General features: G+C 40.0%; 1 protein-coding gene across 1 annotated transcript in view; it reads right to left on the bottom strand.

Moving 5' to 3' along the window:
• LOC136858487 (G-protein coupled receptor GRL101-like) overlaps window positions 1–18,120 on the bottom strand; it is an 826,319-nt gene that overhangs the window by 40,387 nt on the left and 767,812 nt on the right. Inside the window, exons 21-23 of the mRNA XM_068225625.1 lie at window positions 17,821–18,019; window positions 16,866–17,064; window positions 5,216–5,363 (exon numbers count right to left, since the gene is read on the bottom strand). Of these exons, the coding sequence (XP_068081726.1) occupies window positions 5,216–5,363; window positions 16,866–17,064; window positions 17,821–18,019 (546 nt within the window). The remainder of the gene's footprint in view (window positions 1–5,215; window positions 5,364–16,865; window positions 17,065–17,820; window positions 18,020–18,120) is intronic.

Genomic DNA, 18,120 nt, shown 5'->3' with positions numbered 1-18,120 from the left:
TTCAATCTCACACGTAAAGCGAATGACGAGATCAACAGTTTTCGACTCATCGGCTAGTATGAGTGCGGGTGTCTCCTGCAGGCCGAAGTTCCATCTTAGACCAGAGAGAACTGCACACTCGGTGAGAATGTGGGCCATTGTGAAGTCGGTACCACAAGGACACACCGGGGGAGGCGGGGTTCTTCCCTGTTCAGGAGGTAAGTGTGCGTAGATCTTCCGTGACCTATCAGCCAACACAAAACGACGGTCTCTCTCCGCGAAGACCGAAAGAGAACTGCCACAAGGCAGATGCCTTCTTAATTGCTCTCAGCTTGTTGGGAGTTTGGATAGGTAGCCACTCCGATTCCCAGGACGCTAAGATGGCTCGACGTAGCTGAATAAGTAATGTTATTGGCTTTACGTCCCATTAACTACTTTTACTGTTTTCGGAGTGACGTAGCTGAGAACCAATATCCCTAACAATTACATTCATAGGTCTTGATGGTAATAGTATAGACTGATAGAATATATCTTCAGACACCGAGGACTTCGTGAAATTAGCTTCCTCGGAAAGTTTAGGAGGCAGACCAAGAAATTAATATGGCAAACAGATTAGAGTGCGCATAAGATAAGGTAGATATGGTGAACTGCAACAAGCCAATCCGTAGACTAAACTACCTGAACAACAACAACAACAACAACAACAACAACATGTAGAGTGCAAAAAAATGTCTTCAACAAATGAAACGTATCAGTATAATTTAAACTAAGTGTCATTTTGTAGGTGAAATTCTGACTCTAACCAAATAATAATACACACACACATTTAAATCCACTCGAATAATAATCTAACTTTAATTCAAACAAAGTAAATCTCTATAGTTCAAACTGAGAACATTTTCTTCTCGCTATTCTAAACTTGTCATGCATTTCCTTCTTTAATGTTTCATTTTCAGGTTTTGGATAACCGATGAAAGACCAAGAAAATTTCTCCAACAATATTCGCATGACCTACTTATTTTACACATAATATAATAGGCATAAAAACTGACGTATTATAAAAAGACAGAAACTTTCAGTGTCCAAAATATGGAACATCACATTAACCTGAATGAAAGTCAATAAAATGAAAACCGCTGAACATTATTTTTGGAAGCTATCTAAGTAAAGGAAACGCGAAACTGCTGCATAAGAGGCGACTTAAACTGAAAATGATGTCATTAATGCAGATTGGAACGTCGTTTAGAGGAGGTTCTATAAAGCAATTCTCGGTTACGTATTTGTTAATACCTCAAGAAAAATAGTAGGCCTACATTATGCAATAAGCCAATAATGGCAATTCTCTTAATTACCATTTTAGGAGAGTTGCATACGACTGTTTATGCTCGACGATAAATTCTTTTTTTGTTTTTGTTTTGATATTCATAAATTTCTGTCGAGATGTTATTGATTTTCCGTGAGTGAATCGGAGACCTTGTTAATGTCGTATGTTTTCAAAGCGTTGATGGAAGGTTATCATAACCTAGCTTTATTTCAAACACAAATTGTTTATTGTACAGTTGGTGAAGTGAATATGCGGGAATGTGCCATGTGGATGTGGATTATTGGAAGTAGAAGGCGCATTGCTGTTAACATGTGTGTCCGACATGTTTGATTTTGGAAACAATTGCAAAACTAGTGCGTTTAGCGCAGGTGCGATGCTATCATTACCTAATTCTTCAAAAAGTTGTATCATAATTAAAATCTGATTTCTTATTGGCGGAGAACCTGTATCACAGTGAAAATCTGAGCTCTGATTGGTGGAGAAACTGTATCATAATGAAACCTGAACTATCATGAGCCTCATTAAGATTCAGTTTTCTGGCACATAATATTTATATTTCGGCGTCTTCGAGCATAAATATAATTAAGTAATATATAAGTACCTCCCGGTCTTCTTTTCATATTATAAATAATAACGGAGCTCTGTAGTGCCTTAGTTCAGTTTAGATATTCAGTTAACTTTCTCATTTGTTTGTACTATATTTTTTTATGTAAAAATCTAAGCTGTCAACTGTTGATTTTCCTAAGTTACTGTATATCCGTATTTTAATTACAAAAGACATTGAAGAACGATATGTTTGTGATTTGTTCTAATGTCGCGTAACTCGGGCAGAGTTTCAGCGACAATAGGATAGACCCGGACTTTACAGCTAGTGGCCGTGGCCTTAAGTGAGGTACACTCCTAACATCGGTGTGGTGTGATGATGATAAAGTAAAGCACGCCCATGTTCAGGTTTGCCGACAGTGGCATTCGATCCCACTATCTGTCGAATGCAAGCTCACAGCTATGCAGCCAACTAGTTCGGTAAAGAGCAGAAAGCAGTTTGGCTCCTCTTCTTCTCTCACTCCTTAGCAAATATCCTGAGTGATCTTTGGCAACCGGGAGAGTTGGCCTTGTGATTAAGGGGTGCGGCTGTGAGCTTGCATGCGGACAATAGTAGGTTCTAACCCCACTGTCGGCAACCCTGAAGACGATTTTCCGTGATTTCTCATTTTCACACCCTAGTTAAGGCCATGCCCGCTTCCTTCAGGCTCCTAGGCCTTTCCTATATCTTCGTCACCATAAGACCTATCTGTGTCGGTGCGACGTAATGCTAAGAGCTAATAGTAACATCACTGGCGAGAAGTGCTACGTGGCATCATAATCACCGTTACAGATTTAACTCCTATCTTCCTGCCAACGGCCGTAGCCGTGTTGAAACACCGGATCACGTGAGATCTCCGAAGTTAATCAAAATGGAGGAGCGGAAAAGAACTGGCCACCCTACCGCACGTAAACTCTGGCTCAGGAATACCTCTGCGGAAGTTCGGACCTGCCTTCGGGCAGAATAACCCTCACCTTACCTTTTCGTGAACTGGATAGTTTTGAGGTTTATTTTTATTATTAACAAATACATCGCAATTGGGAAATATCCCGGTGGCAATGGTCACTTACAGTAGTGTGATAGAGTAAAATTAAAACATAATTAGCTAAAAACAACAAAAACAGCAAAACAAATCCACAACGAAAGTACAAGGAGCAATTCTATTTAAAGGAAATATTACTAGTTTCTTAACTATACCCCGTGCTTAACAGTACCGCTTACGATACTATAGGTTGAGCTTACTACTTTCTTATCATTACAAGTGATAATAAAGTTGAAAGTAAACTATCCAACAGCATCAGTATAACAACTGGAGTTGAACAAGTAATTCCATGGAAAGAAAATACGACAAGAAATACTGCTAGTTTAATTTTCTAAACCCAGTATCATAATATATGATATACGAATTCACAAATAATTTAAATATTTCCAGTGCCTAACACTACAGCTTACAATACCATACGCTGATCTTACTACTAGCTTAACATTACAAGTGATAATACAGTAAAGTAATAGGTAAATACCCAGCAACAGCAACAACAACTACAACAACAGGAGTACAACAAACAATTCCTTGGAAAGAGAACACTACAAACAATACTACTAGTTTAACATTCTAAATCAAGAAGAAAATCACAAATTCAGTACCCGTAATTTACAACTTTTACTTTTCACTTTACACTAGCACTAATGGTATTCTCAAATGACTTGATACAGGAAGGGAATCTATCAAGGTCTGCTGCGGATAATTTATTCCAATCCCTTACAGCCTTGTTTAGGAAGTAAACTTGCCCACATCCGTATGCTGGTCTATGGCCCTGATTTTATGCTTGGGATCATTTCTCGATAAGTAAGAGGGAGGTTTACGATTGAGCTATGAAATCATTCGAATAATTTAGTACATACATACATACATACATACATACATACATACATACATACATACATACGTACAGGGTGCAACATCAGAAAGAAATGTTAGGGCGGGGGAGAAGGACTTAACTACCAGCGTTTATTTCAGGCAGTACCGGCGGTGAAGAGGGTATATATAATTCCCCTGTAAGTAAACTACCCACTCTCCCAGAAAAATGTAAATTTTAACTCTCTTTATTTTAACAAGAATGATAAACATTGGAAAGTTATTACAGGGTTTCAGATGGGCTTGCCAGAGTGAAACATCAAAAATGTGTGGAGTTGCCACTGCTACGTTGCTTTAATTCTCAAGGTCTGGCAGTCATTCTCTTGTTTCTATATTACGTGTATCATTTCCGATATTCTTTGGAAAATATGCGCAGTAAAAAGCATTAATTTCAGTAATGTGTATGCTCTACACTTTTCTCAATATTTTACAATGAAAGAATCCCCCCGGGAAATTTTAGTAGGGAGGAGCCTTTGAGATAAAATGATCGGGAGACCCCCTCCCTTACCACCCCCTCCCCCGCGATTTCGCACCCTACACACATACACACACACACACATATATATATATATATGTATATATATTGTTATTATATTTGGTGTTCACTCTGCATTCTTTTATAAGCTAAGAACATGTACGTTTCTCTACTTCCAACTAGCTCTATGACTTCATTAGTTTCACATCTCTTATCTTTTAACCATTTAAAAATTACTCTACCGTCGTCTTGGTCTCCCTGTTCTTTACTTACTCCCCATGTCCGAGTCCATTATTATTTTAAGCAGCCTATCCTCCTTCATTCGCTCTACATGATTCCACAACCAAACCCTGTCTATGTTTATATCTTGATTCATTGCGTTCATTCCTAAGAAAACCTTCATCTCTATATTCTGAATACCCTCCTTGAGTCGTTCCCACCTGTTTTTATCAGCAATCACTTTCGACATAAAGCCCTGTGGAGAGAAGCAATCGCTTTTGGTTTTGTTAACCCTGAACCTGCTCTTAATCTACCAAGGAACATACGGACTGCTCTTAACATGATTCGGATAAATCGTGGAATCTGTGCTGAATCCCTTCCCCAGTGGGCAGAATTCTATCTTCTCAAAGAAACTGTATGCACGTATGCAAGACGATGGCATATAAAGTGGACTGGTCCGATTGTATGAGAGAAGTTGCATGTGATCGTTTCTAGCTGAAACTATTTAGATCATCGCCGTGAACTGTCGTGTCGTAAAGCGACGTAAAGCATATTGTAAAAAAATGAAACAATTTAGGGACACAAACCATCCAAACAGCGATTACCACCACCATATCTCAATAACATAGTCCATCACCGAGTGCTACAATTCTTCCATGTGTAAATGGTACAGGATACATTGTCGATGAATCCCAGTCTCCTTTCATTATTGCTCACCTGAAGTAGTTTATGCGAGCCAGTGGAAGCCCCGAGAGTACAGCTGATCCTACCCATCCTCCCGCCATGAGGATGCGTGTGCTTGTCATATCCAAGCGGCGAATGCGGAAGGGGAAGATGATCACGAGGAGACGGTCCAGGGTGATGACTGCAATGAAAAAATAACAAATCACTCAAATGCAAAAGTTTTCACCAAACACACACTTTATAGTATAACCAAGTGCCTCCTCCAGTCCAGGACGTTGGAGACCTAGTCAATAACCCAGCTAAGCTATGGTAATATATTCAGACTGTGATAGCTGAGTGGCATTGCCAGTAGCTTCTGAGCAAGGCTGCTGTGGTTTGAATTCAGGTTAATGCCTTTGGGTTTTATGAAATAAACATTCACGTCCGCGTGGTTCGGATTCCACGTAAAACTGGAGGGACCATGGCTGTTGTCATAATGTCAACAGTCACGCAATACTATGTATGATATTCCTTTCTGTCCATTATCGTTGTTCTCACCTGCTTGTACTTCTTGGACTTCCAACTTATGAATAAAATATTGTAACTGTTCTCTCTCGTCAAGACACTTGGGGAGATGAAAGTTATTATCTTGGGACACATGAATATTAAATAAACTATTTGTGGCTTGCCCGCAAATTGCCACGCAAATAGAAACAATTAACATTCCATGGTTCCCCATTTCTCTATGTAATGTTTGGGCGCCATGGTTACAGTTTTAAACAAAACTGTAAACCAAAATTTATATTTACTAGCATAGAGACTTACACTTAAATCACAGGGGTAGGATTTTAAATAATTAACTATTAAGTATCGCTTAAGAAAGAAAATTAACGCAATATAAAATACAAATGAATTTATTATACAAAAAAATGAGATGAATCGGAAAAGTTTCCTTAAAGCGTGGAGGAATTTAGAATTTAATTTACTGAATTTACTTATTGCTTGTTTTATCTAATTGAAGCTCACCAATTGCAGCTTCCGTTGAAGTCATCTGGTTTCCGTGGTTACTCGTTCTCTTCTTCTCGATGTTGAATTTGCTCCATGGACATCCTTCCTTCCTTCTCTGATATGGTACGGGCTATCTGGACTAACACTCCCTACTTGCCTGGTCTTTAAATTAGACATTGGCCCTATACTTGTAAAAACTGATCAGCGTTGATCGTATGAGGAGAAAATTCAGAGATATGAATTTTTCCATATTAGTAGAAATCTCAATCCAACTGAGCTATACTATTTATACGGTACAGACTTGTACCAAAATTCCGTAGACTTGAACTAAACATAGTTCTTCGTCCACAATATTTACTGAATATCACACAAGCCATAAGCTTGTTTCGTTTCACGCAGATCCGATAACATATCCGAAGCGACAACACATTGTACAAAAGTAACTTTGTCGCGGAGCGACCACACACTGTTTCAAAATCAAATCACGTCGTTCAAAGTAGATGTTCACAGTAGAAGTACTAGTGATGGAGTTCACGTAGTTAGGTTGTAAGGTTGTAAGGTTCTAAGGTTGTAAGGTTCTGTTCTCGTGTTGAGAATCAGTATATATCCGGGCTCACCCCCACTCTTGGTAACAGTTCAATCTCAAAACTCATATACAACGAAGTATCTGACTAGATAGATCGAAGCATCAACTCCCCTTCCCTTCTTCCTCGACAAGTCCAGAAGGCGTGGCGATGATATAGCTGACCAGCTTGCAAGCCTCGCGCACGGGTCGCTGTTTACTAGCCTTGGTCATAAAATAAACCCATGACTCACGCAAAATCCCAAGCTTCAAGAATAACCCTCCGTATACACAAATATGAGATGAAATGAAAACAACTATGTCGCAACATATTGACCGTATTTACAACATAATGCATTCCTATCCCACGTAATATAATAATTTAAATAATAAAACGATGTTATCATATATACAATATGATTCCAAAATGCCTTGATTACAAATGATTGACGTTGAATAAATATGTTATTACAAATAATTGCCGATGGCGGATAAACTTGATATCAAATGATATCGCGTAAAATGATATTATTAAATTAGTAGGACTGGAGAAGCCTGGACGGTTACAATATACCGAGTCCACATACCATTCCCTCCCATACACATATTTTCGAAAAATTATTTACAGAAATTAACACATAGTTAGTGCTTTCGTACGAATCCACAGTAAACTACGATCCTTTCGTTCCTTCACACTTTTCACATTCGATCAACACTTTATTTCTGACTGTACTTCAGAAACCTAAAATCCAAATCCTGTTAAAACATTCATCTGATTCTCGTCATTTCTCGGTGGGGTTTCAGAGTCTAATTCCTCCTGGTACACAAATCATTCACACGATTCATGACCACCTACGGCCACACAGCTTGGGTGACTGTCATATTCTCCAGTGACGGCTTATACAAGCCACTCAGTTACTGGATCGTCGAATAGTGCCAGACGCTTTGAGTTTAACCCCCTTCCTCACCCTTACTCAGATTCTATACCTGAGAAATCAACTGTATCTTCCTGCCCTACGTGGTTAAGAAATAAAATGAAGATGCGTCACGCTAAAAAGGACCATTTAGGTAGGAAAGCTTGCTATCTGCAAATTCAACTTATGGGCACATACCATCAACTAATGTTTATCTATTTTAGATCACATATCCATGATTACGTATGAAGACTAGAGAAAATCGAAAAACAATTCAAAATAAACTATGTAAATGAAATGATCGACGAATTTGTAATACATTCTAGGACATAGTAGAATACACATTCTGTGAACCGATTGTCGACATTTCAAATACACCTTTAACCCATATGGAAATTGAGTTCTTAGAAGTGAGTCCAATGCACAATATTGATCGAAAGTCTGATAAATTCAATTTAAAACAATTAATAACAGAAACCGAAACAGCAATTTTGAAAATACCTCATATAAAAAGAGACACCTAGTCACAAATCCGATCGAAAAGATAAAAAAATAAACAAGTTAAAGAAAATAAGTAGCATATCTGTAAATTAAAAATCTAAAATTAAAGATAATAATTTAACGGTAACTAAATCTGACAAGGGAAACACCACAGTTATATTTAAAAAAATGATTACTACATCCGAGAAAGGAAGTTAATTTATGGAAGAAAATTATACAAAAGTCATTAAAACGCAACCAACTAAGAAATTACACACAAATATAAAAGGTAGTCATAAGGAAACAAAATTCATAAGTGAAGAAGAAAGAAAAGAAAAAGAGATGAATCCAAGATGCCCTACATTAAAGCCTTTTTGCAAAAATCCACAATGAGAATTATCCTATCAGACAAATTATGAACTATAGGAATAACCCCACTTTTCAACTGTCCGAATTTTTACTTAAAGACTTACAGAAACTTACTAAAATAGAGTTGTACTTCTTCTTTAAACAATAATCACCACCATCACCACCGCTTGGTTCCCAAAGATTTAAAATGGAAACGTGAAACGTTGCATTATCGTGCCAAAATTTTGCTCTCTGAATAGGTTATAAATACATACAGATTTAATTGATTTGTATCTATTCGCTGTTATTGTCATTACCTATAGTTATTCACTAAATAGATACAACTCGCTTCTCTCTCGAGCTTTTGTTACACATTATTCTACATATAATTATCTTGCAAATAGTGAAATACATTGAAATAGGGCTATTAATAATAATCATATTACCTTAGTTATTGAGTTGTAAACGTTTCGACAGCCCCCTCCCCCCCACTGACACACACACACACACACACACACACACACACACACACACACACACGTACACACGTACACTATCTACCGATTTCGACGTCCGATTGTGCTACTATCTAGCAGCGCTAGTGGAACTCTTTTGGAAGGATCCTACGGTTGAGTTTCAGTAATTTCGTCGGGTGACGCTAACAGCTCCGCCAGAGACCCACGCCACTGGAGTAACACGTTTTTCGACCAGCCTTCAAAAATCGAGTACCTCAACTGAGATCGAAGCGGTGAATGGAATCAGCTGTTAGCCACTCTTCAAATTTATTTATTTATTTATTTATTTATTTATTTATTTATTTATTTATTTATTTATTTATTTATTTATTTATTTATTTATTTATTTATGGCTTACAACAGGGTAGAACAACTCAATAACAGTAAACATACAATGATTTATTACAATAAATTATCTATATTAAGAGTAATCTAATTAGTGTTGTAAACTTAACTACTCTTTAACAATGAATTGCATGTCAGCCTACTCATTAAATAGTTGGTGATCCACCGATGAGCGAAAATCACGGCACCCACACGTTCGATGTTCGTCTCTGTAGTCGATGTCGATGGGTGTCCTGTCACAATCTCACGCCCGTCACTGAACTGTTGACACCATCGCTGAACCTTTTGCTCCGACATCAAGTCTGGATCACATATATCACCAAGCCGCATATATATTTCTCTACTATTCGTGTCACATTTTTCTATTGAACAACGTTCTTAATCTCCTCTTTCTTCCACGTCTGTAACAAACGTCTGTTTCTCCTCCACTTTATGACGGGGAGGAGAGCTAGGATCCACCGCTATACCCTAGAAGCAAAGTGTGCTTCCATGGAACGAAAGCAGCCACGCTCTCCGGTCAGAAACAAGTTTAAAGTTGGCGTGCCGGCAATGCTTACTATGTTCTAGGATGTAAAATGAGTTCTGTCAATCGACTCCCGTTTTACTTACTTCTGCCATATTATTCCTACTTCTTCAGTATAGTACCAAAATTATATATAAATCGATGAATTGCTTGTGGGAAGTTTAGATTCTCATTTTGTAGGATAGCTTTATTGAAACTATTACACATCCTGTACAGTGCTGTATTGTTGTAGTAGATAGTTGATGTTCTCAACAATTCACCACTCCACAGAAGATGTAACAGTGTCACTAACTGCTGAAATACTGTATGCACGTAAAACAATGTAATTTCCAACAGGTTTAGTAAAATGGATGCTTATTCGAGTAAAGTGGAACTCTTATTGCTTTCGAAATTCGTATTTCTGGGCCCACTGAACAGATAATTCTACACATGCTTTTGTACTGTACGTTACTTAGAATCTTGTGGGAGTTGAAAGTCTTATAATTAATCTGCAAGCTCTGCCTGAACGAACTATTGATCTTTTATCAGTAATTTGAAGCGAGCACAATACAGTACATTCCCACTTATCAGGTTCAATCGATATCTAAGGCACATATTGTACTCTTCCGTTTAGAAGGTAGGGCGCATTTTAAGGAGAGTTCCGCAAATATTCCATGTACACATGTAGGAGGGGTGTAAATAATGTAGTGGCAATGTAGTCCAGAGCCCAGTCACTCGCAGGAGATCGGGTATGCGCAAATAGTATATAAGATCGGTCAGGTAGCGCTGTTGTCGATGTGTAGTGCGCATTTGACGGGCAACCAGTTGGGCGTGGTGTGGTTTTGTGGCGTTAAAGTGAATAGGGTCGATTTCACCGCTCTAAAGCATGTTTTCAAAAGGTGATCAGCGGTCGTGGATTAAAATCCTGGTTGCCCGTGACAAGAATGCATCAGAATGTTATCGAAGATTACGTGAAGCTTATGGCGATAATGCATTGCCGTACGGGACAATTTTCTGATGGGTCAAGGCGTTTCGTACGGGTCGGAATGAGATTGCGGATTTGCATCGCAGAGGTCATCCGTCCATTCCTCAAGATCAGACTGACATCCTTAGTGGTCTCGTTTCCGTAGATCATCGATGGACTGTCTGGGAGTTATGCGTAGAGGTTGATCTTAGTCATCAAACGGTGTGGCACATACTGACTAAATGCCTTAACATGAGGAAAATCGCGTTCCTTTGGGTTCCACATCAACTCACTGACGTACAGAAAAGGCACCGGTACGCACTGGCTGGCATGCATCTGGACAGATACTGCAACGGACGATACGCATTTCTGTAGCGTATTGTTGCCATAGATGAGACGTGGCCACGAACCTACGAGCCTGAATTAAAGCATCAATCGAATGAATGGCGTCACCCAGGTTCGCAACGTGCATAGAAATTTCGACAGGAACCCAGTCGGTTGAAACTTATGCTGACTGTGACATACGACTACGAGGGTGTTATTCTTACGCATCCTCTACCTGAGGGACAAACTGTCAGCAGTGACTACTATTGCCGATTTCCGGATCGACAACTACGTCCGGCTATGCGGTGCAAACGTCTACGTTTATTGCGAGACGATCGCCCTATCGTGTTCCACGACAACGCACGTTGTTATGTCTCAAACAATGGCAAACTCTTATTGCAACGGTGGCATTGAGAGGTCTTGAAATACCGTCAGAACTCACCATACATGAGATGTTGTGACTTCGACCTTCGACCTGTTCCCTAAGTTGATGGAACCCCTCCAAGGCCGCTGATTTCCTGACGTGAAATCTGAACTCCGCGCAGTAGAGCGCTCCGTCGCTGTCATCAATAATGAACGCTTTGCCAACTGATCCCCTACGGCTTCCTGACATTTGCGAAAAGGTGACAGACGTTGCAGGTGACTACACTGAATGAATGTAGTGCAATTGTACTTGTTAGTTCATTAAATATCGCCATTAATTTATTTACAACCTTCGTATTACTGGACTTCTGTTAACATTAATATGTCGCGCGTCTTAAGCCGCGTATACACTTGAGCATTCACCCCGAATGAGCATGCGTTGCCGTTGCGGGAGCGCACAAGCACGACCTGCATGCCAATCTGTTGAGCAAGTTTCCACTGCGTTCGTACCTCGTGCGGAGAACAACGTCTGTGTTTAGGTGTAGTATAGGGTTTTGCCTGACATGATACTACAATGGTGAATCGAAAATTGATCGTCACCAGTTATTGTTATCTGTATTTATTGCATTCCTTGAAAACAAAAAGGAAAAAGCAGTAGTGGCAAAGAAAACCGTATGAAGAGAGATGCAATGCTCAATTGTTAAAAACGATAGGACATGAAACAGATGAAAATGTTAACAATTTTACGAGAATATCATCCAAGGAACCCTTGAGGCTTTCAATTTTATTGCGACACTCATATTCTGGAAACCGCATGAGGGCAGCAATTTCACTTCAAGCATCGTCCTTTTTAAAGGTATTGTACTAGAACTCGTGCTTGGGGTTCCACAGCGCGGGATACTTGTGGTAGTTCCCCAGGAGGATAAGAGAATTATCCTGGGACAATTCCATTTCAACTTGAAATTATCTTTCACACTCTTCCTTCACTTCACTTGCACGAGCGAGATCGCATATGCATAGCGATAGCGGAAGCAGTCGGCTCACACTGTTCGGGCTACCCCACTTGTCATCAACCGTCCACACTGAGCACGAACACAGCACGTGCTCACTTTGAGATACCGACAACATTCGGATCGGGCTGAGGCATGTGGATCCATTCGGTTCGCCCTGTACTCATCTGAGCAAAACTGGGCAAATGCATGCTCATTCGGGGCGAATGCTCAAGTGTATACGCGGCTTTAGATGTTCGTTGCCTTGTGCAGCGTTAATGACAGCTTCAGCTTCTAGGGGGAAATGTTCTTTCACTCAAGCCATACCAGTGATAGCCAGACGGTATTCAATCAAAACCAGAAAAATGCTGGACGGCAGTTGCTTGTCAAACCCTCATGGAGTGAAGTGCGATGTTGCGATATCTTGTCGTCTTGTTTCATACTGTGCTAGTTCGCGTGAGCATCAAACTTGAAACAAATAAAGAAAGACAACTGGTAACTCCCCTTTTTCCTGTTCGTATTACACTCGCTCCCAGGCAGCCCTTTGAGGAGCCGGTTGTTAACCTATAGAGAAGTCCGGTAATACAAGAGTAGCTTGTAGTGAGCGACGTCCGCAGTAAACATGCCCCCGCCATAAAGCTCTTGCATCACAACGGCTGATTGACGTTTGTTACATACGTGGACAAAGGAGGTTGTCCGATATAAATAGATGCGTGACACGAATAGTATAGAAATCGATACGCGGCTTGTTGAGATGTATGATCCTGACCTGATGTGATAGACGAGAAGTGGCCAGGACGCTCGTCAACATCGACTACAGAAATTAACTTCGCACGTGTGGGTTCCGCTCCAGGTGCTCTTAACTTGGGAGCGTGTGTTGACGACCACGCCACCCTCAGTCGAGTCCTGGTATTGCTTCCGCTTACTTGTACCACGATCCTCACTTCTTCTGTCTTATCCGACCTCCCTTGGTCAACTGTATTATAGGGATTCTTTCATTTGAATACCCTTCATGGCTTTTGCCTTTCTTTTTCTGATACCTACATATTTCCAAATGTCAGACCCCTTCCACTTTTCCTTTGATTAGTGTTAATAGAGGATGGTTGCTTAATTGTACTTCCTCGTAAAACAATAATCACTACCACCACCATTCGTGTGATTTTCGCCGTTTGGTAGGTCATCTTGCGTGACGTTCACCTCATCCTGTTGACGACGTGCCGGTATGCAGCACATAATTGGAGTAACGCAAAGCTGCAGAACGAAGGGTACCTAAACAGTTGACTGAGAGTCATACGTTCCGAAGAATGGGCATCAGTGTGCAGGATCTTCTTCTTTACGAACAGGAAAACAAACAGTTTCTGTTCCACGTTGTCAAGAGGGAGAAAAGTTCTTTCCCTACCCCTACAACCTGGAAATAAGTTGTTCGTCCATGATAGGAAGGCATCCAAGCTTTCCTGCCATAAAGAAGTTTAAAGTTGATCTGCCGGCAATGCGGTCAGCATTTTTTAGGTGCAAAACATGTTCTGTTGCTCGATTCCCATCTTAATGGGGCGGTGGATGCTGAGTGATACTGTGGTAGACTGGCAAGGTTGAAAGTCACTATTCGACTGCTTACGTCTTCTGCAAGTCAGTGTGAGATCCTACTTGGTGGCACTAACGGCACCTTTTCTGGGAGTGTTTGGTTGGGGACGCACGGACCATCCCTCCTACACGCCCGATCTTACATTCTGGAACAGGAACACCCGTAGTTTAGCTTTATCGGAGAGCGTGGGTTGACGCCAGTGCGTGTACATTCCATGCTAGGACCCACAGACAGAAGGGTATTTGAATAAGTTCTTTGAAATTTAAGTCTTTCTTTTTTCAAGTTAGACAAGAAATATATCACCTTTTACAGATGTGAAGGACGAATTTGAGAAATTCAAAACAGTGGTTGAAAGTGACGCTGTCTCTCAGCATCGGCGTCAGCGAAATCCTGCATTGCCGAACTCCTTCCCCCTCACCCTGGATCTCCTCTCAGCCCCATTGCACCACGTTATCCCACGGCTGTTGAGAATTCCTGAAGGTTCGATGAGGATCGGGACCGAACCCGAGAGTCTGACGCCAGATGATCGATTGCGTGCAATGTGGAATTATTGATTCAGCGTTTAATTCCACTTCGGTCTCATGAACGGAGTAAATAAATGTATAGGCATCGCACAGAAAGTCCATGAGATCTGGTACGACACCTTTACTGCACTGCAAATTTTGCAAATTAGTACCTTCACTGAATATTACTACTCAACACATTTCGTAGAATTTACAAGTTATTTAGCTCATAACGTAAGAGGAAGATTAACACAGTTCAACATAAATGAAATGATTGTCGTTCGATGCACTGTTCTAGTGCAGCAAGGCTACTTAACGAACACAGTTCAAAAACCTCGAATCCATTCTGTCACTAAGGCACAATCTCATGAAAATAAATTGTGTTATGAAAGAAGTTTTTACGTAATAAATTAAGTCATTAAGACACAATGTTATGAACCTAAAGGGAATGATTATAACGTGATCAACATAGTTTGAAAGAAAGAAATTAACACTGTATAACAAATAAACAATACAGTCTTTAGTAATTATCATGATACAGTTCGTTGCGAAAGACTGACATGAGACAAATGGTCTCGTTTGTAACTGAACTATCACTTCCCTGAACATGTACAATAACACGACGATAAACTATTATGTGGCGAGTCAGCCCATTTTATGCAGGTTGATAATAATTTATGATTATTCGCTCGGAGAATTTAGTCCCGTTCTCAAGAATGTTAATTACTCGAACTGTTCAAGTTTTTATACACAAGTCTACCAGCTGTTGAGACTCAAAATATTATATCACTTCATATCTCGCACAAAAATAGAGTTCAAAGTTTCCACCTTCGGCACTTAGGAATTTGTACCTCCACAGACACGAACGCTAGTAATTTCCGTAAACACAACTTCCGTTGGCAGTCTGCCGAAGAGAGTAACGATCGCTGATCGATATCTTCCACACAGATACTGATTTAAGCTAACACAACTGGCTCTTTTTATACCCGTAGTCCGGGTATCGTGGCTTCTGATTCGTTGAACTTCTATCTTTAATTTCTGGACTATCCCACCGCCGATTTTATTGAAATTTGGTATTCTACCGTCTGTTGTAGGGGCTACACGATGATGCAATTGAAATTTGTGTATTGAATTCGGTTCTGGAAATCGTGAGATGGAAAGAATCGAATGTTCGATGGCTACGTCATATGTCCTCGGCTGGCTTTCCATCAGCGAGCAGGTTGGGTGCATACCTGCTACATCCGTCACCTGCGCGCACAGCGGTCTTTTCAAACCTCTCGTACAGCTGTTGTTACGAGTAGCGCTCGTATGCACCAGAAATACTTTGATAATGAATGTCGCTGTGACATTCCCGTTTCAATACAGTGATTTCCACTTTCAAGAAGGCGCTGTCTGGATACCGTTAGACTGCAACGATGAAGCGAATAACGCATTTTCTGCCATTTTTCGGCTGGAGGGTACGCAGTTTTATCAGATTAGCCTTCTAAAGGTCGTGAAAGGATATGATAAACATCTCATTGTTTACAGAAATTACATGTCAATATAAAATTGACGTTTGATTTAATAATAGAAGGTCCTGGGCATACCAGACTGGCGAAACTTGTTTTCCGAATTATCCAGGTAGCTATGAAGGGACTGTGTGGTTCTCACAGGACTCGTTAGAAACTCAGCCACCGGACAGCCAATAGGAACCAAATGAGCAGCCTATCCATTCCCAGGAATATTTCTTCCTTTCTTTAATAATAATAATAATAATAATAATAATAATAATAATAATAATAATAATAATAATGTTATTGGCTTTACGTTCTACTAACTAGTTATGCGGTTTCCTGAGACGCCGAGGTGCCGGAATTTAGTCCCATAGGAGTTCTTTTACGTGCCTGTAAATCTACCAGCACGAGGCTGACGTACTTGAACACTTTCAAATACCACCGGACTGAGCCAGGATCGAAACTTCTGAGTTGGAGACAGAAGGCCATTGCCTCGACCGTCTGATCCACTCAGCACGGCTTTCTTTCTTTTCTTTTCTTTCTTTCTTTCTTTCTTTCTTTCTTTCTTTCTTTCTTTCTTTCTTTCTTTCTTTCTTCTTTCTTGTTTTCTTTATTAACCCTTCTTTGGTATTTCAGACTATTGCCTAATTACTGATTTACTTACCACTGAATGTGAAATACTGATCCGCGAAAGAAATCATGATACCGACGGAGTTCACTTAATAGGTTCAGTTCGTGAAGATAACATTATCATAGCAGTAAAAGTATGCTGTGAACGGAATTCAGTGATTTGGAAAACAAATAACACTTACCTGTCAAAGTGAAGACGGAGAGCTCGCTGGAGAATGTGCTGATGAATCCTGCCAGATTACAGAGTTCGCTGCTCCGCCAGGCTGAGTCGTGTATGAAATACACTCCACGATAATGCGCGTCCACTGCCGCTATGATTAGCAGGTACAAGCCCATGAACAAGTCTCCTATTGCCAAGTTGGTTATTAAAAATGAATGAACCTGTAACAAAAGAAAAAGACATAGCACTCAGATTAGACTAGTCTGACAGTTCATCGAAAGCTTTTACCACGGGGTCGTATATTCAAACATCTTAGATCATGATTTCAAATATGTTAGATAGTATTATATGTTATCAGATCAAACTTATGGAGAACGTGTGAAAATAATTTTTGCGTACGACGTAAGAAAGCAGTGAAAGCAAGACAACATTTCGGGTATTATACTGCATATGGAAAGGGATAGTGAAAGTTATTGTACTTAAAGCAATTTCTATAATCTCTACTTATTTCCTAACAAGTAACTCAATACTATGGGGAAATTAAATATACTAATTAATGAATGCCCTGATATTTTGGTCTTAATAACTACTGGCAACTCTTATCTAGGATACTTGCGTCGTTACAATTGCGAAAGTACTTCAGCAGTTTTAGCACACATCAAAATTTAGAAATTCGTTTTAATTGAAAAGCTCCCTTTGACAATGAATTATATATACGTCTTAATTTATATCTAATTTTCCTCACTTATATGAAAAGTAATAAAGGCACCTGCCCGGAAAATGTACTGGGCAAAGATGGCATGGTTGGCACGTATACTCATGTCCTTCATTATCCCTAACGCAAGGGGAAAAAATGCTTATCAATTCTCTATAAGATCATTTGAGCATTCCAGGTATTCTGAAGCCTTCTGTAATTATAGTTATATAAAAATGTGTACTTGGGCAACGAAAAGAAGGTTGGTTAGAAGATCTCTTACCTGGTTAGTGTGCTTGAAGCGTGTTCGCCAAGCGATGACTAGGATGTTTCCTAACGTGGCTCCAACTCCCAAAACCCACACGCAGACTCTCAGGACGAGGTTTGACATGAGATCTTCACAAGACGAGAACTCGTCAGGCGCAGGAAGGCACAGCGTAACATGACGTGCTAAGCAGCAGAACCGAAATTCGTCTGTCACTCTGCAAGCAAATGAAGAGGGACAATACATTCAATACATTCACGTGACCCAATTCAGAGTTTCGTCACACCTCACCGATGTTTTAGGAGAAAGTCTTTTTAA

The sequence above is a fragment of the Anabrus simplex genome, chromosome 1, assembly GCF_040414725.1.
Source record: "Anabrus simplex isolate iqAnaSimp1 chromosome 1, ASM4041472v1, whole genome shotgun sequence".
In the NCBI taxonomy this organism is placed as follows: Eukaryota; Metazoa; Arthropoda; class Insecta; order Orthoptera; family Tettigoniidae; genus Anabrus; species Anabrus simplex.
This window is presented reverse-complemented; position numbering and strand designations above follow the sequence as displayed.